Source organism: Hyperoodon ampullatus (genome assembly GCF_949752795.1).
Source record: "Hyperoodon ampullatus genome assembly, chromosome: 4".
Taxonomy (NCBI): Eukaryota; Metazoa; Chordata; class Mammalia; order Artiodactyla; family Ziphiidae; genus Hyperoodon; species Hyperoodon ampullatus.
In genome coordinates this window covers 141740710-141760784 of record NC_136917.1, presented here as the reverse complement: position 1 = coordinate 141760784, position 20075 = coordinate 141740710, and the positions used below count along the sequence as shown (strand labels likewise).

The window sequence follows — 20075 nt, the reverse complement described above, 5'->3', positions numbered from 1 at the left end:
ATGGATGTAACTTACATTTTTTTCCAATAATACATTAATTTAACAAAGAATTTGTGAATTATTTTAAATATAGACATTTTATTGTTTATATACTTCACTTCCCACTGCTTGCCATTTTCCTTGGATACAGCAACTTCTGGTCCACCAAAGCTACATATAGCTCATTATAACTCTGCCTAGTCCAGGAAGAAGAAAGTCAGGATAATTCATTTGGTTTATGATCATTCTTTAATAATGAACTATCAGTAACAGGTCACGTCTCTCAACAGTTGCTCGTGAACAACTAATGGGGCATTTTGTCCTGTTTTGGTAATGATTCAAATGGAACTAATGGCTAATATTTAGATACTATATGATTAGATTTCCCTTACAAAACACTGTAATACATATGCACTTGGGAATTGTCACTGTTGCCATAGGCTCAGAATATTGATGCTAGAAGAGAGGACAAAGGTTAGCAATGCCTTCTCTGTACAAGATCAGGAAACTGAAGGCAAGTAAAATTAACTGACTTCCTCTAGTTTACACAGTTAGTTAGTAAGAGGCAGTGCTGGGTTGAGAAACCAGGTAAACACCTGCTTCTGATTTATCTTAGCACTTACTACACTGTTGGAATAAACTGTTCATGAATATGTCTCCCTACTAGAAAGTAACCTCCTTGAGAACCAGGATGTGCATCATAGTCAATCTGAAGTGCAGGAACTTAGCACAGACTCAGTAAAAGTTTTGTAAATATCTATCATTTTATCTAAGTAGTACAAATAATAATAAATATATTTAAGGAAAGACTCTTTTTTTCAAAAACCAAGAACATTTTCTCTTAATCTTATTCTATGCAGTATGACTCCAACGTAGTTAGATTTTCTTTTTATAACAAACACCCCCAAACTTACAAGCTGAAAGTGAGCTATCATTCAGAGTTGTTACCTGTGGAGATGATTGTTCACTCAACCCGTCAATGGTAGGAGACTCAAAATCTTTTTATGACTCCTCTATTGAAATTGCCTTCAGACTATGTTCACAAGGCACAAAAGAAAAATCAACCTCATTATTGTTCCACTTGGATTTGTCTCCAAACAGCATTCATCAGCTTTGCTCACCCACCTTATTTACTTGGCTCTGAATGAGTTTAGGCTGTTTCAAAAACCAATTCACCTTGAAAGGATCAAGATTTACCCCTCGCTAAAATTATTCTTAAATTTCTTCAGTATCACTTGGATGGATGAGTAAATTCCCAGGGTGACTAATCTGAAGCACCAGACACTGAAAATGGATACATTTTGGCATATTCATTGACACACAAAACAAGCTATATAACTAAATATTTTATGTTTCCTTAATCCCTGGGCAGTTGGTACCATCTATCTAACAAGTAAAGAAACTGAGCTTCAGGAGAAGTGATTATCACAAGACCTTTTGTGTGGGTGGCTGCCCTAGGCCAGTGGTTTTCAACCGGGGGTAGGGGGGGATTTTTTTTCTCACATACACCCCTGAAGGGTGAATATTTGGCAATGTCTGGAGACATTTTTGACTGTCATGACTAGGGGGAGGGGAGGAATTGCTACTGGCATCCAGCAGATGAGGCCAGTGATGGTGCTGAGCATCCTGCAGTGCATAGAACAGCCCCCCACCACAAAGAATTATCCTCTCCAAAATGTCAGCTCTGCTAAGGCTGAGAAAAACCCCGCTCTAGGCTGAGAATTCTGACTCCCAGGCTCTTTGGTAGCCTTCACTAGTATCAGTGTTAATATCCCCATGACCCCCTGTTTCCATAAGTGAAAGGATGCACATGAATTCTTCTTTGGTGATGAAAGAGTAAATTTGTTCCATGCTATTTTGCCACTTGAACGTTTCCCTCTGCCTTAGGCTCCTTTACCAAAGAGTACTAAATTGTCACAGAGGTTGCCTGGAGATGTATTTGGCATCTTAAAACTCTAATTGGCAGGAAAATTAAAGCAACTTAAAATGTGTGTGCTCTTTAGAGAGATGTGCTATTCCCACCCTATATTATTAGCTCTCAGAGACAGCTGGAGCAAGAACAGCTGGGACTTCTTGTTCTGCTGCTTTGTCAAGTTGATATAAAATTATCCCCCTCACTGAAAAACTGAGAAGAGAGGAAAAAAACAGGGCAAAGGCCAACCACACGTGTCAAAAGTTTGCTTCTTAACTGCCTTTCAGGTGTCCCAAATGTGGCCCCCCTGTTTTAAATTCAATAAGTGAAGGAATGTACTTGGTTTGGTATGTAACTTTGAAAATAAAGCATATATCTTGGCATATACATTGTATAGGACAGAATGTCAAGCCTAAGTGCATTCTTTTCCACCTCAGGTTTGTAAATTAAAACATGTAACATGTAGTTACCAAATTTTCTCAGAGGATTTGCTGAATTTTGTGGTCAAAAGAGAACACTTTCACATCATGCTTTTGCTTTCCCCCTCTCTGTCATAAACAGTTGTCACTAACACCAGTGAGGACACAAAGTGTTGAATGTCTGTGGCTGGGTCTTTCAAACTCCATGAAACTCTCACTCGTTGGCCTAATCTGAACCTTATTGTCTGGAAATAGTCCCCAAACCAAGTATAATTTTCTACTTTAGAAAGGATGCTTTTTACTCATTTCACTGGTCAATGATTGGATAACCACAAAAGTAGATTACATTTAAGTAGAGAAAATAGACGTGCTCTTGATATTTGAGCAAAATATTACAATCATTTGAGGAAAGGTAAAGGGCAGGAAAGGTCAGGGTATTATTGTCCTGAGATATTAGAGAAGTCACTTTTGTCATCTTTCCTTTCTTTGAGCCCCTCCGGCATATGAAAGCTACAGGCTGAAATGTTAGTATGCAGCTGCACTCTGTCTTATATCATTCTGGAATTGTGTCTCATGTAAATCTCACATGCCAAGGAGATTGCCCTGCAAACCAAGGGCAAAGATCATGAGGCAAAATTTTATGACTCTACACCATGCCTTTCTTGTCTGCATGCCCAGTGCACTGCAGGGTCTTATTATGTTGTTGTCGAGGAACTGGCTGACTCAATAGATGGATGGATTCTTATGCTGGGACCCTGGGAAAAAAATGCTTTGGTTCATTTTGAAAAAGAGAAATTAAAATTCTTTAATGACATAGAATAAATAACATCCTGGTCACCAACTGGTGATATTACTTTCTTTCCCCTCTCCATCTCACCATATCTAAGTTCTGCCTGAATTTTTAGCAAGGATTAGAGAAGAAAAACCCCTCAAATATCACAGAGATAAATCATGCACTGTTGGGGAAGAACAAAAGTTTTCCCAAGTACAACCACCAAAGAAACCCCCCAAGAAAAACACTAAAGAAGAAATGAGGTCTAGAGCAAGCTTAAAGAATATAAATGCTCATTCCAGGACAATTATGAACCTAGGTGAGAAAGTTCTATGTTAGGTATTCGAGGATTTTTTCCTCTACCCTCAATTGGAAGATAAGGAAACACTGGATGTAAAACTCTTCCTTCCTGAGACATTGTACATATATATAATGGAATACTACTCAGCCATAAAAAGAATGAAATAATGCCATTCACAACAACATGGATAGAACTAGAGATTATCATACTAAGTGAAGTAAGTCAGAAGGAAAAAGACAAATACCATAAGATATCACTTATATGTGGAATCCAAAATATGACACAAATGAACGTATCTATAAAACAGAAACAGACTCACAGACATAGAGAACAGACTTGTGGTTGCAAAGGGGGAAGGGGCTGGAGGACGTGTGGATAGGGAGTTTGGGATTAGCAGGTGCAAACTATTATATGTAGGATGGATAAACATCAAGGTCCTACTGAATAGCACAGGGAACTTTATTCAATATCCTCTGATAAACCATAATGGAAAAGAATATTAAAAAAAGAATGTATATATACATATAACTGAATCACTTTGTTATACAGCAGAAATTAACACAACATTGTAAGTCAACTATACTTCAATAAAAAAAGAACCTCTTCCTTCCTGCATGAGCAGGAGTAAAGCAATGTACTCTCACAGGTGTTGAGAGAAGACTAGATTTCTACTTATTTTAACTACTTCTCTCACCCTTTTCAACACACACACACACACACACACACACACACACACACACATTTAAAGCCTAAAGCTGCCTACCTCGTGCTAGTTGGAGCAGAAAATGGTGGTTCACTGAAACAGCTTTTGTATGCGCAGCCCATGGAATGGAAACATCAAAATGTCCCTGCCCGTGGTTCACAGCTTTAAGGAGCCTTTCTTTATGATACAAGAGTCATTGGCCATATCTGGTTTGGAGGCTGCCTGGACACATGGGAGAAGTGCAAACACACAGTGGCAATGAGTTGTGTGTGCCTGAAAGGTGTGAAATTCTTCTATGTCTTGTAGAAGCATGTAGGTATGCACATGGCAGCCTGCTCTGCTTGTGAATGACAGTAAGAGTCAAGTTCATTGCATAACCCCCTTAAGTGCTAACCAATAAATTGAAATCTGAGGTGGGAATAAAACTAATTTTCCTGGCTATTTTCTAACAACAGATCCATCATGACTTCCCTGAATCCACATATGGTCTCTGTTAACAGATTGAACTTAGACTGAACCTTGCACTCAACCAAGTTTCCCTACAATCTATTCATGACAAGCTACTTATTACAAGTATTTTTTTGGAGAAACAGGCAATATAAATTAACCCTTTCAAAATGAATCTAAAAAAATCTGAAAGATGAATTTTCATGAATAACTTTTTATAACATTATGGTGTTATTTATTTTCATGACTGTTTCATTTCTGAACCTGAGCTAAATCATATAGGCAACAGCTTTTCTGTTCAGTATTCTAGATAAGCAGCAGCTACATGGTGAATTCGCTCAGTTTTACATTGGCCAAATCTCACATACATTTCCAAAGGGCAGTCTGTGTTTTAGCATTCACTAATGAAATCACACGTTATAATCTCACTGCCACATACCGCTCCTTCAAGACAGGATGTCACAGCTCCAGAAACAACTTGTAAGCTTCTTCTCTTTTAATAGCTGAGGCCACAGGGAAATAAGTGGTCAGGGGGGAGGAGGAAGGAATATTTTAAAGCCAAAATTCAAACTATACTTGTGATTTCTGAAAAAAAAAAGTCAATTATGACAAGCAAGTATCTAGCTATTCTTGTCGAATTACTTTTAGTACTTTGAAATAAGTTAATTAGCAATAGGCTACAATCCCAGACATACAGAGCAAGAGCCAGAAGATTTGTACTTCATATAATAAAGCCAAATATTAGTGTCTTCAGCTGATACATGCAGTATTTTCTTCTGAAGTCCTCCAAGGCCAGATATTCTGAGAAAATTTCATATACCCAGCATTTTTTTATTGTTGTTATTACATTGAAAAGATTATGAAAGAAAACATTTTATCAACTGAATGTGATACGTTAGAAGCTGAAATGTCATTGCGTAGAGTGGTGTTAGAAAGTTATTTGAGATTTATGCAACAATTTTGTTAGGTTGGGCACACTTTTTTTTTTTTTTTTTTTTTTTTTTTTGCGGTACACAGGCCTCTCACTGCTGTGGCCTCTCCCATTGTGGAGCACAGGCTCTGGATGCGCAGGCTCAGAGGCCATGGCTCACGGGCCCAGCTGCTCCGTGGCATGTGGGATCTTCGCGGACTGGGACATGAACCCGTGTCCCCTGCATCAACAGGCAGACTCTCAACCACTGAACCACCAGGGAAGCCCAGGTGGGGCACATTTTTGACAGAGAAATGTTGGCTTATATCACTTCACTTAAATAAGCACTTATACTTATTGGAATCACCCTTGGTAATTAATAGATCAGTCACACAAAGTTGTGTCTTGCAAGTACACCCAGCACAAACAAGTTTTCAGGGACACTCATTCAAACAAGGCCAAGATAAATACATCTCCTGCTGCCAAAAAGGGCAAGAAAAAAAATTGGTTGAAAATATGATAGCTGGCCATCTCACCTTCTGCTCCTTTCTGCCTGGAATGAGTTGTAAAACCTTGGGGAAGGAAGTTGGAATGTTCACCAATACTAAAGAATCAGCAATTCCCTTTACAAAATGCTTTGTTTTCACATTTTTTTTCCTGGTCTCAACTCCTTTGTTCTCCACCACCCAGGATTCCTGATACTTGTCAATCAATTCCAACCTTGCCCAATGAGACGGGCAGAAACTTAAGACCACAGGGAAAGTTGATTGTCTATATGACTCAATCTGAAGAGTTCGCATATTAGTAGATAAGCCCTGGGCTAGGTTTTCACCAACTCTTTGATTTGCCTCATTGTCAATATGATCTGGGCTTCTGCATAGATACAGCCTCAATTGTTTTAATGAGAAAAAGAACAACAAAGAAAAAGAACATGTAAAGCCTAATTCACTTCAGAAAATTTCAAACCAAATGGAAATAAGTGCACTGAAAGGGGTGAATGAAAAGAAATTTAAAAGCAAGTCCTGACATCTGGAAGCTGGCCAGACTCTCACAACTAGGACAAGTTCTCCTCCTGATGGATGTAATCTCCCAGAATACCAACCTCAGACAAGATTACTTGAGACCATGAGAAAGTGAGATAAAAAAGGATACTTTGTAATTTTGTCTGAGCACAGAAACCGTATCACCTACAAAATACAAAACACTGACCTCTCTAGACTAAAATGAACAACTTTCATTTCTTTGCCAATTAATTTATCATCACTCTAGTCCTATAGATAAGACATATTGAGATACCCAATTATAGACTTGCCCTGACAGCATCCAATCTAAAGAGGACCTCTGTTTCTTTTAAACCTTCCCCCAAGTCACCAACCTAAACCTTGATTCTATAAGAAGTCCTTTCTACCCTCTCTCACTGGGATATCTCATGGTTCCCATTGTGTGTGTCCTCCCAAAGGCCTCCTCTCACAGCCTCAGAATGTGGTCTGGGCTGTCCAGATCTAGTCCATTTTACTTCTTGAATCAGAAAACTCTTACTTGTTCATCTACTTGACAGTTCATGTCGCAGTTCTTTTCAACCCAAACAACCCCCCCATTCCCTAAGTTGCTGACTGAAGTCCCCACACTATTGTGCCATGACCTGGTTGACTAAATATCCCTGCTGCCTAGATACTTCATCTTTATTCCCTCTACCCCCATCACCAGCTACATACTAGGTTAGTTCCTCTTCAGATATTAAACTCCAGCAATTCCATATAAGAAAACTGAGATCCAGAGAGATTTACTAAAGTGAGTAAACCTCTATCCTAAACCATGTTTCCATGCTTTTTAGAAAAGTATATGTATTCTCTCTCTCTCTCTCTCTCTCTCTCTCTCTCTCTCTCTCTCTCTCTCTCTCACACACACACACACACACACACACACACACACACACACACACTCACCAGGCACTTCTCTCCAGTCTTCGACTCGCTTGCTACAGATAATGAAAGGTTCCTATCCACATTTGCCTGTACTTTAATCTTACAACATCAGCAGAATGAAGGAGAGCAAGAGCTTTTATGTGTGTGCCTGCTTCAAAAATTCTGAGGTCAAAAGTTGTTAAGAGAGAGTTACAAGACAACCCTCCCTCCTTCCATACCCCAGCATGACCCAGGCTAAAATCACTCTTCTGTCACACAGCCTTGGGGTTGCAAGTTATTACAGAATCTTTTTTTTTTTTTTTTTTTTTTTTGCTGCTTAAAATCAGGGCTGGGGAGGCCATTGGGTTGCAAAGAGCTGTGATGTTAATTGGTGCTGAAATGTTTATTGGTTTTGATGGAAGACACTGAGTCTGGAAGTTACTAAACCTTCCATGGGGTGTGCTTTACAGCCCAGGGGAACAAAGAATCCCTCCCAGGAGCATTTCCCTGTGCTTCTGAAGCACAGTAATCCAAGGATCAAGCTATGTGACATGGGAGAGAAGATACATGGGAGAGAATAACAGAGGACCATTATTTGGAAATCGATGATGGGCAGCTCTACCTTAGTGATAGGACAAGCAAATTTGAACTTAAATCTGGCAGGGCCTGTGGGTAGAGGAGTCATGGTTTAGATTTAAGGAAGAACTATCTGAACCTGGGGTGGGGAGGGGACTGATAAACCTTGGGGTTGACTCTCTTTCCAGATTTTTTAAAACCAACTTCAGCTGTTGGTGGGGGCGATTCAGGCACAGCTTGTTAGCAGACAAGAGCAGCGTTGCTCAAAGTGAGGCTCACCTGGGGTGTGTTAGAAATGAAACTCTTTGAGCCTTGATTCATGAATCATAACCTCTGAGGGTGACATAAGCACTGCCCAGTTCGCCAAGCCCTGGGCTAGGGCAAATAATGCTTTCTGGAGCTTCCTTCTGATTTACAAGCGAGACTCCTCGTTCTAGTGGTTCAAAAGACCTAGATTCTTTTTTTTTAATTGAAGTATAGTTGATTTACAATATTGCATTAGCTTCAGGTGTACAGGAAAGGGATTCAGTTATATATATATATATATATATATATATATATATATATATATATATATATATATATATATACATTTTTTTCAGGTTATTTTCCATTATAAGTTATTATAAGATATTGAATATAGTTCCCTGTGCTGTACAGTAAATCCTTGTTGCTTATCTGTTTTATATATAGTAGTTTGTATGTATTAATCCCATACTCCCAATTTATCTCTCCTTCCCTCCATTTCTCCTTTGGTAACCATAAGTTTGTTTTCCGTGAGTCTGTTTTGTATATAGATTCATTTGTATTACTTTTTAGATTCCACATATAAGTAATGTCATACAATATTTGTCTTTCTCTGTTGGACTTTCTTCAGTTAGTATGATAATCTCTAGGTCCATCCATGTTGCTTCAAATGGCAATATCAATATTTCACTCTTTTTTATGGTTGAGTAATATTCCAGTGTGTGTGTGTATGTGTGTGTGTGTGTGTGTGTGTGTGTATCATATCTTCTTAAACCAATCGTCTGTTGATGAGCACTTAGGTGTTTCCGTGTCTTGGCTATTGTAAATAGTGCTACTATGAACATGTATGTGTCTTTTCCAAGTAGAGTGTTCCCGAAAGATCTAGATTCTGATTTGATACCAGCACTGGCTCACACCACCACCTGAACAAATTATTTAGCCCTTTTGACCTTTGATTTTCTAAATTGCAAATTGGGAATAACAACTGTTGAACAAATGAAGCCTCTAATAAATATATGTTGAAAAAATGAATCTTACAATGAAAGCATCTTGTAAACAATGATTATTCTAATGCTGGTTTTCCATAATGTCCTTGATATTCTTTCTCCTTAGGCATATGTAGCCCAAAGAAGCAGCTTTCCCTTTTACTGAATAGAATGATAGCAGACCAACTCTACTAATGCACTGACTTATTTGGGGCCATAGTCTAGGGGGCGGAGCCAGAAAGCTGTCCGTCACCTGTAGCTGTCTTTGAACCATTCTGAGTCTCACTCCCTCAGTGTGGTGTTTCTTGGCTCCCCAAAGCTGCTAGGATGACTGGTGCTGCAGGGGAACAACTTCCCAGAGCCCAGCCTCCCACCAGCTGGGCCAGTGCACTGACAGGGTAAATCGGCAGCACAAGTGCTGTTTGGGGAGTTGCTGTGAGCTGGGATGTGTCCCCACTGAAAGGAAAAAATAGTCTATTGTGCTTGTGAAGCAGAAAGAGGTAGGACCCAGGGAAGTCTGCCCTGAACAAAATCTGTGGTCCATCCCCAGGCCCAACTTCTGACCACTCTAGTCAAGGTTACAGGGCACCATGCTATGTTGTGCACAGTGCAGTCTGGCAGCTGGTTTGCCCTTCCACGTTGTTCCCTGCAGCCTGATGTTCCCTGGCCCCCCCTGATCTTCCTGTCCATTTTCTGTCCTCATCCCTCCCTGAAGTATGGAGGGCAGAATCTGCCTGCAAGCCGGGAGGCCTGATGATGATTCCACCTTTGCTGCCAGTTACCTCCGTGACCTTGGGTGATATTTTAGCAGTCCTCTGGCCTCAGTTTCCTTACTAAATGGAAAACAGTGACATGGGCAATAGGCACAAGGAAAGGAGGATTGAGTCAGGTCACCTCTAAGTTCCCTTCCTTTTTATTATTCAACAGCAGTGCTTCCCTAGGGGACCCCTGCCAGCGTGCTATCTGGAGGCAAAGCCATACACTTCAGATCTGCTCTTTCATAGCCTTTCCCACCCCACCTCCAGTATACTTTACCTTCCCAATGCTTAGACCTGACTTTGCCCTCCAAGATGACAAATAATGCATTACATGCACCCACTGCTAAGAAGGTGAATTTCACCTAATTTGCAGGAGTAAGCATGGGACTTGGAGTCAGACCCAAATAACAATCCTGCCTTTGCTAAACTAATCTGGGACTTTTGAGCAAGGTACTAGACATTTCTCAGGCTCCATTTTCCATCTCTAATGGATGTAATGCCAACTTTGCAAGGTTGCAGGGAGGATTAAATGGATACAATTCATGTAAAGCACTTAGTACAGTGCCTGGCACAGAAAATGGTCTCAACAAATGTAGTTGCCTCCCTTTCCCCAGTTGGATAAAATTGGTGCTTATTAAAAACCAACCACATCCTTCTTCCTTACCCTCAAGGCAATGACTGTGATCATGAGAATAAATGGGCAGGGCAGTTAGCATAGTATTAAACAGAGAGCACTTAATAAATCATCATTACTATTACCCTTATCATCATCATCATGATATAAATTGTTGACTTGTATAAACATTTTCTAAATTAATTCGGCATCAATTTACTTACAAAGACGCACTGCTCCTTAAATATTCTCACAGGTGGTCTAGCTGAATTTTTTTTTAACTAAAAAAACCTATAATTTAATAAACTTCCACAAATTAGGGAAGGACTTGACTCAAGTTACACACCTTCTTTTTAAGAACGTGTGAATTCTGTGGGGGTGAGGTGCAAAAGCTGGTGTTTGAAAAATAAATTAAAAATAGGTCTTTAAGAAATTAAAATCTGTGTCTTGGCATTGCTAAAATGTAGAGAATGCATCTGCAGTATTTGGAACTGGTGGCCAGAGTGAAAGTTATGGTACCTAAATCCAGGCTGGATTTAGTTCCCTGAAAGCCACCCACATCTTCAAACACTGTTTTCTAAATTCATGTGCTCAGAGTTTTATTAATCCAAATATAGACATAATGAAAAATTATAGTGAAACTAGTCAAATCCAGGATTGTAGGATTTTAGAACTGGAAAGGATCTTGGAGATAATTGAATTCAAACTCCAAATTTTGCAAATGAAAATATACTAAAGGTCCAGAGAAGTCTTAACATTGCCTAGTGACTTCTCCTTTGGTGGCAAAGGACTTCCTCAGTGAGCAGCTTTGGCACAACAGCAAAACGAAAGTTACAGTAAAAGTCTTTTTTGTGGGCTTTATCACTTGGGGAGAAGAGAAAAGGAATATATTTTGGGGGAGTCAAGTGCTTTTTCACTACCTGTATCAGGAGTAATAAGTTACCTTTGCAAGGCATTATCCAAGGATTGACAATGACCTTTCCCTATAGGCCTCACCCAGAAAGCTGAAATATGTCCAAAACAAACCTCTGGATTTCACATTAACACCATACACAGAATACAGGTTTTGTAATTGGTTTAAAAAGAGGCTTTCTAGTACTGAGACAAACTCCATTGAGAATGCTTATAGCAGAAGTATCATGGCCAGGTTCAGAGATATTTGCAAGTCATTTGCATAATCCTAGAGAGAAAATAGTTGACTCTACCTATTGGTTCTTCATTTCTACTTTTTAAATTCTTTTCCCACTCTCTCTTTTCACTGGTAAAACTCTACTTTTCCAGATATATAAGCCAGAGGCAAGTGAAAGGTTCTGAATTAGAGCAGATGGCTGAGGACATTTTGTCAAAATTAATTCCATGGGTTGTTAATAAGTGTTATCTGAAAAAAAAATCAAGTTGCTTGGAAAACATTGTATTAGTTAAAATTAAATAGGATTCTTCACTTAAATACTTGTTAGTGCCCTTTATATGCTAATGTGCATTGTGAATCTTTTGGGAGAGTTGTGTAGATATATATTATCATTTTCAACACTCTCCTAACTTATCTGATCTTTATTCTACAAATCCTACTTTGGTAATGCTGTACTAAAGCATAAGTAACCAAAAAGCTGTTCAACATATAACTTGCAAAGTCCTATTGCATGAAATTTCATAAGAGAGAAAAATGAAAGTCATTTATTCCTTGAGTAGATTTTTCCTTCTTGACTTCCCAAAGGCTATTCCCTACACAAGTATGGAGTCAGGATATGGTTCTTGGCCAAATTCAAAGTAAGCAAATTGTACAGAAAAATGCTTTCCTAAGAATAGAACTATACAACAGAAGGTAAAGCTGGAAGGGAAGACTCCTTTCATGCCCAATATGTAAATGTTCGAAGTAAAGCTTTTTAAATTAAAGGTGTAGCAAGAATGAACAGAATTAGTGTCAGCCATTCCCCAGGCCCCTCCTGTCCCCTCCCCACCTCTACTGGGGACTCCTCAAAATCTGGAGGCTCTATGGGGTGGGGTTGAAAACAAAACATTCTTATGTGTATATAACTCCCTCATTTTTAAGTATGTAAGGTAAGTTGTTATTTATGAGAACAATTAATTTTTATAGAAAGTGGTTCTATTAAAGAAAAAGTCTTCTTGTTCTGATGAATACGTTGATGGGACTAACTGAATGTAGGCTTAGGGCCAGGGAGAGAGGTGAATAGTTTGGTGCAATAATCTAGAGGAGAGTGCAGCGTCTCCACTGCAATATGGGGTTGGGGGAAGAAAACAGATGAGAAAAGGACAGGAAGGGGGTGGAGGAGAGGATTCAGTCAGGGGACTAGAGTCTAGGGTGAAAAGTGGTACAGATGTCATCAGAAGATATTCCAGCTCAGGAGATTTGTAATTCCAGATGAGTCTAAAATTCAACTTTAAGTCATCTACATTATTACGATTATAAAACCTCCCTTTTATGCTCAGATCTTCAGTAAAGTCTAAATAAATCACTATATAGAATTTGAGCAAGAAGCAAGTTTCATGTCTCAGGTTATAGAGGGTGGGACATGGATAGGCCACATGGAACAATCAATTCATAAAATTATGTAATCCAGAAGCAACAAGGGCTCTTTCCATAAGAATGTAAGAAATCTAGACATCAAGCAGAAATCTTAGGGAAGGCTTTACACTTGCATAGAGTGTACAGTGAGGATCCCCAGTAAGGGTTGGGGATCTTACTTGAATTGAAAGAACAGGGAGATCCCAGCAAATACCTGAATAACAGAAGGAAGTTATAATTTTGCATGGAGGAATACTTCCTCTCCAAGGACCTGTGGCTTTCATTGCCAAAAAATGCAGTATCCCCCAAACGAGTTAACCTATATTCTTAATGATCAACTGGATCTATTTGGATGCCTTTCTAGCACTTTAAATTTAGCATAATCCTCATTGTATCTTCCCCCGTCCTCCCCAAGTCCCTGTATCTTTGTTTCTTCCTTCTTTGAATGCATCCATCACTCATTCTACTTCTCAAGAAGAAATTTTATTCTCCCCTCTTTTCTTTCATTCACACCACATAGCTAAAGAGTCATCCAACTTTTGCTGTCACATACTGTCCCCTTCTACATTTTCTCACTTCTTCAGTTTAACTTGCATATCCTTGCTAAAATAGTTCCAAGCACCCCTTAACTGCTTACTTTCTCCACTCCATCTATGCTCCATGCTTCACCAATTATCTACCCAAAATGCAGATCTGGTCAAGTCACTCCACCACTAAATATCATTTTCTAGCTCCCCATTGCTCATAGGATGATGTTCTCTGTAGCCTGGTTTTTAGCCATCCTCAGTGCCAGTTCCTAAGCTCCAGCCAGTGCTGGCTACAACCCCAGAGCCCTCCTCCACCTCACCTGTGATGGCGACAATTTTTTTCTCTTTTATATGTTATGATTTATTATATTTAATATGGTAAAATTTAGATTCATTATAATTTAATCTCTCATCACTTTAAGTTGTACAATTCATTAACTATATCCTCTAGACTGTGCAAGGAGGCTTTTAGCCTTCTTGCAAATGTGTTCCTGCCCCACTACCAATTTTATCTGCCATTCTCCACCATATAGCATTTTCACCTCTAAAGGCCACCCACAGCATTTTCACCTCTGAATCCTTTCTCTTCATTTTCTTGTCTTTCCCTACAAGACCTTGTGCAAAACATTCATTCTCTGCCTCTTTATCATAATTCAAAATATCAATTAAAGTTAAAAATAAAAGGTGTGATAGGAATTGTGTTTGTTCTTCAATGTTTGCCTTGTTTAATACTTTAACTCAAAAGACTAAATAATATGTAAAATGCTACATGTTGTATCAGGGGAATGAGTTACAAAGGTCTTTGGTGATTGCTAATTACACCTCACAGGTGACCACTACCCTACATGTATGTCTGGGCTTGACCAATGGAATGCCTACTCTCTGGGGATTGATTCTTGCTAACAATGTAGTGTAAAGGCATAGAATACAGCTTGAGAAAAATGGTGCTTGAGTCTCTGTTTCATCATTCATTGTCCAAGTGGCTTTAGGCAAAACATTTCACTTCTCTGAACTTTAATTTTTATCTGTTATACAGTCTCTACTTCCCAGAATTGTTATGCAGATCAAATGGAATCAAGTATGTGAAAATACTCTGAAAAAAGTAGAGAAAGGGCTTTGTAATCTATAAATGCTATGCAAATGTGAAAAGGAGTGCTATGAAAAGATAACTAGACATAGGGTCAAAACGCATGGTGCAGGAATCCCCTGGCAGTCCAGTGGTTAGGACTCCATCTGTGATTCCACTGCAGGGGGCCCAGGTTAGACCCCTGGTTGGGGAACTAAGATCCCACAAGTTGCATGGTGTGGTAAAACCAAAACCAAAACAAACAAACAAACAAAAGCCATGGTGCTGTGGGTTGACCTGTGTCCTACAAAATGACATATTGAAGTCCTAATCCCCAGTACCTGTAAGTGTGACCTTATTTGGAAATAGGGCATTTGCAGATGTAATTAAATTAAGATGAGATCACTAGGGTGGGCCCTAATCCAATATGACTAGTGTCCTTATAAGAAGCGAAGACAGAGAAACAGGGAAGAATGCCATGTAAAGGTAGGTGCAGAGACTGGAGTGATGCATCTGTAAGCTAAGAACCACAATGGATGCCAACCATCACCAGAAGTTAATGCAGAGGCATGGAAAAGATTCTCCCTCAAAGCCCTCAGAAGGAGCCAGTCCTGCTGACACCTTGATTTCAGACTTCTAGCCTCTGGAACTGAAGGATGGTAAATTTCTTTTGTTTTAAGCTACCCAGCATGTGATACTTTGTTGTGGCAGCCCTAGGAAACTAACTCACATGGGTGTGAATTAACTCCATCACTTATTAACTATTTGAATTTGGGTTTAATTACTTAAAAATTTCCCCTGATAACTTAAGGACACTTACCTTTCTGTGATCGTTTCTCTGAGACCACTGGCCACCCCTTTGACCACGGTGCTAGCTTTGGGGGTCAACACCACCTGAGATATAAAAAATGATCCCTTCTTCCTTCTCTCAGTGATGGATGCCTGAAGAAACTGGATCAGTTTTTCTGGGTCTGTGGTGTTGGCCCAGGGTGCTGGCATCATCTGCCCAGGCCAGAGAAAGGGTACTTCCAGAGCCACTGGACTGTGGTAGAAGACCAGCACTTGGTAGTCCTTCTCCCACAGGTACTTTAGACTCACTTCCTGGGCAAAAATCGCTGGGCACATTTTATTTCCATAGATGTCTTTCAGCATTTGGACGAGTTTTTCATGGTGATACTTCTGCATCCCATAAAAGTGGTTGAAGTCCAAGAATACTACCTCCTTATGGTGATCTGTGAGGAATGCATTGATCTCCTCAAGGCCTTCATTGACTTTGGCACTGAACAAACCATGAGCAAAGTAGAGTTCATTGTCGGGGTCTCTAGGCTTGGTGGAAATTCGAAGATCAAAATAACGGATCCCAGCTCCTAGCTGACCAGTAAAGTTCATGGTTTGAGTGGCTAGCCATTTCCGCATCAGCTTTTTCGCCACAGTTCCAAACACAGAGACAAAATTCTGGACAGTTTCTGGCTGTTCAGGCCCCACTGGAGAGGCTTCATCAATGTAGAAGCTGAAGGAATCATGAGATCCTAGAAGAATAACAAGGCAAAATGTGGTTACATTTCAGTCCTTTGTCCTTCCCAACTTCTTTCCCTCTTGCCATGTCCATATCTCCCCCTCAAATGAGCCAAAGGAAATACTAAGGAATATTTACCTAGCACATTCGAATGTCTTAGAAGGGTCTTTTTTTAATAACCTAGTATAGTACATGGAGGACTTCAACTGACCAAATTGTTTGTAAAATGATAAGAAAAAAACCCCAACTAATCAATTTTTTAAAATTCAAAAGATCATCTTCTACTTCTGTAAATCAAGAATTTAATATACTCATTAGGATTGGTTTTCCATATAGGTGGCATAAGTGTCCATTCATAAAGTAGAATTTATAGGAACTCACCAGTTCCCAAATACTTTGTCTACAATCTTGCCCTTTCCCTCTATTTTGGGTTGATTGTAAGCCTAGAGGGCTTGTTTCAAAGAATAAAGAAGACCTTTTCACAGGTAGATGATCAGTGTTACTTCCTGCACTTTGGAAAGCACAAGAGGTCACGGTAATAAAGGAGGGGAGAAATAAGGCAAGAAGATGGTACAATTGCTGATATTTTAACATCATTCTTGACCCTGCATTTGGGCAATTGTGAATGTAGATGAAGTCAGGTACTTTTTACATATTGAATAAACAATTATTTTTTTCTTGCAAGTTAACACAACTGACAGTATTTAAAAATTAACTAGTAGACTATTTTCTTCACAGATATTTCCTCTCTACAGTGAATGCTGTCTTTGGAGTTGCTTCCAAATTTAGAAGAATTTCTTTCTAGGGAGAACAAATTTAATTTTTTATTTTTGGCAGTTACAAATATCAAACCTCCAGAAATGTAGCAATGAACATGTGTATGATTTGCCTGTAAGTACAAAGTGCCATTTAAAATATCATTGGACACAATAAAGGAAAATTATTTCATTTTAATTTTAGAGACACAGATGTAGAGAACAAACGTATGGACACCAAGGGGGAAAGTGGCGGCGGGGGATGGTGGTGGGATGAATTGGGAGATTGGGATTGACATATATACACTAATATGTATAAAGTGGATAACTAATAAGAATCTGCTGTACAAAAAATAAATTAAATTAAATTAAAAATTAAGAAAAATATATTCAGAAACATTATAGAGAATCTTCACCTAAAAGTTCTTTTAAATAATTTTTAAAGGTAAATGTAAGATTACCAGATCAAAATAAAGTTCTTTTGACTTTGAAAAAAAAAAGCCTCCTTTACTTCTTGGTAAAATTAAATTAATATATTCTGGATTTTTCACACATTAGAAAAGGCAGATGGCATTATTCCCCATCTGTTACTCAGGCTTCCTTACACCTTGTTGCTCACTCCTGATTTACATCCATTGAGGTACAGCTTTTTCTAGATTTTTCACTCTTCTAACCAAGACGTGTACTTGTGCACATGCATGCACACACACACACACACCTGTAAGTTTATTATAATCACCTCAGGGCCTTTAACTCTTAAGCTATTTGAAGCAAATTTTTTTAGTGATGCAATATTTATCTTTGTCTATATTCCATATCTATGTTAATCTATATCTCTGTGCCTGTATGTATATCTATTTATCTATGTCTAGCAGTAAACAGCCTACAGTAGTCACAAGAGTATGGATTTTAGACACCATGGTGGGTTGTTAGAAAAAATAGTTTGAAAAATACTTTGATACCTTGTAAATCATAACCTTTTAACACTTGGAACAGATAATTCCTCAGAATTATTGGAATTTTTCAAACAATGAAAGGTAACCCCAAAATATAGAAATGCCACATTTAATTTCATCCAGAACTATCTGATCTATTTATCTTCAGTAGATGGTATGGGAAGAAAATGTCAGCACTTTCTGGATAAGGAAAACTATCAGTTTGGGTCTGGCATTGGCAAATTTTAATAGGGATTTAAATTGCTGCATGTTGATTTATTTGTTGCTGTTCAGTGAATGGCTAATATAAATGAAGAAACTAAACTGTACTATGGTTTAATATACAGCAAGATTATGTTTAAAGAAAGAAATAAAAAAGTGAGCTTAAGAAGAGTTATAATGAAATGATCTAGGATTGGATTAAAATAAGTATAAATAAATAAATAAACCTTCAAAATAAGGGTTATATTATAAAATTTTAAATTAATTTATAGGCATGTGAAGAAAAGGTGGATAAAAGTAATTAGTTACTTCTGTAATCTAATAGAAGACATAATTGGAAGCACGCAGAAAGGGAATTAAATATGACTAGATTTCTTCTTTCAGAAATGAGTTGCTCCTTGTTTTTGACATGTTACTAGAAATATTAATTTGTTATTAAGCCCAAAATAAGGTAATATTAAAAATAAAAAACAGATAACAGGCAGAAGGAGAAAGCACTGCTACCCCCACCAGTATTTGTTCTAAGCTAGATGACTCTGATGTGCAGAATTATTCACCAGATGCAAATATTATTTGAAGAGGAGAATTAAATTATCAATCAACATAAAACGCAATCTATGCATTTTGGGAGAAAATACATAACCTAACATTGGCCAAGAAAGAATATTTTCAAGACTTTTAATTTCATTTGGAATAGTAGTTCCTCCCCAATTTCAAAATTTCCTCTAAACCATGAAGCTTTCTATTTATTTGAACTTAAAACAAAAATACAGCACTACTACTTTATGACTTTCAATAACAGAGAAAGCCTCTGGCCCAGCCCTGTGCCTTTAAAATCAGGGAGCCTGCCCATGAGCAAAACAGTGCTAAACACTATTTCTTTGTTCTAAATCCACAACCTGTGTGCCTTATCTGGTCTAATATTTTGCTTCTACATTGGTTCAGCAGTTAAATATTTACATTCTGCCATGTTAAGGAAATTGATCTGTTATGTATGTTAAGTACTACCTCTCTTCCATTCAATATCTTTCCAGTATTATTTATAAAATCCCTTTGAGATGGAGTTCTGGCTGGTCTCTCAGTTTGGCCACAGTTCCGTTTCAAATTCTGTGTTTAATAAACATCAAAGAAAATGCATCAAGTTCATTTCATCTGTGAACCTTCAGAACAAGAAGGCCCAGGGGGCTAAGGTTTGACATGCTCATGAGTGTGCAATTCTGATATCTATATCCTGATCTTAGAATTCAGGCTCTGACTCCATCAATATAAGAACTGCTCCTCTCCTGGTCTCTGTAGGGCACTAATCTTGCTTGCAAAAGTTTATGCATGGCACTATGTATTTCCCTTTCTTTGCCTGTTTTATTCTTGTTTTATTTAGCACAGCGCCAAGGTTTTTAAGATTCCTGCTTTCTGGGAACAGGTTTCCTGTGTATTTGATATCTTGGTACCTTTTGTGATTATAAGGCCAACACCACAGGAGTAGGGAAGCATACGTATCTGCAATCTGTGAACCGAAAGAAGATTGCTGGATGAAGGGGTGCAAGAGTATATTTAGCTTTTGACGCCCTTTTCTAGGGCAGAAGATAAGCAGGTGGTAGTATCTCCACTTTCCATGGGAAGAGACAGAGTTCTGGAGTGAAGCTTACCCACTGGTCTTCCCTTCATGAAAGTCTCAGTCCTAGTCTTCTTTTGCAACTTACATGTATTCCCTTCTCTGTGGCAAAGGCTTTGTTCACTCATGGTGCTCTTCCTTTCCCCTGAATTCACAGTTCGTCTAGTCTGAAGCTCCTTCTCATCAACCAGTAACAGTTATTAGATGTTGTAACTAATGCTCATTATGTTCATTGAATTTTTATTCAGTCTTTATGTCTTGTTCTCCACTTGCAATCCCCCAACATACATATTGATTTTAATCTAGATTGTAAGCTTCCCCAAAAGAAAAAACTATGCCTTATAATCTCCTGTGCCCACTACTGTATCCACCTTTATAAATATAAAAACATT

At 38.5% G+C, this 20075-nt stretch overlaps 1 protein-coding gene across 1 annotated transcript in view; it reads right to left on the bottom strand.

The window, feature by feature from the left end:
* The window catches only part of PLCXD3 (phosphatidylinositol specific phospholipase C X domain containing 3), a gene marked incomplete at both ends in the record, with an annotated part of 189244 nt that overhangs the window by 36722 nt on the left and 132447 nt on the right, over positions 1-20075 (bottom strand). The window contains one exon of the mRNA XM_079703654.1: positions 15464-16172. Coding sequence (XP_079559780.1) covers positions 15464-16172 — 709 coding nt within the window. The remainder of the gene's footprint in view (positions 1-15463; positions 16173-20075) is intronic.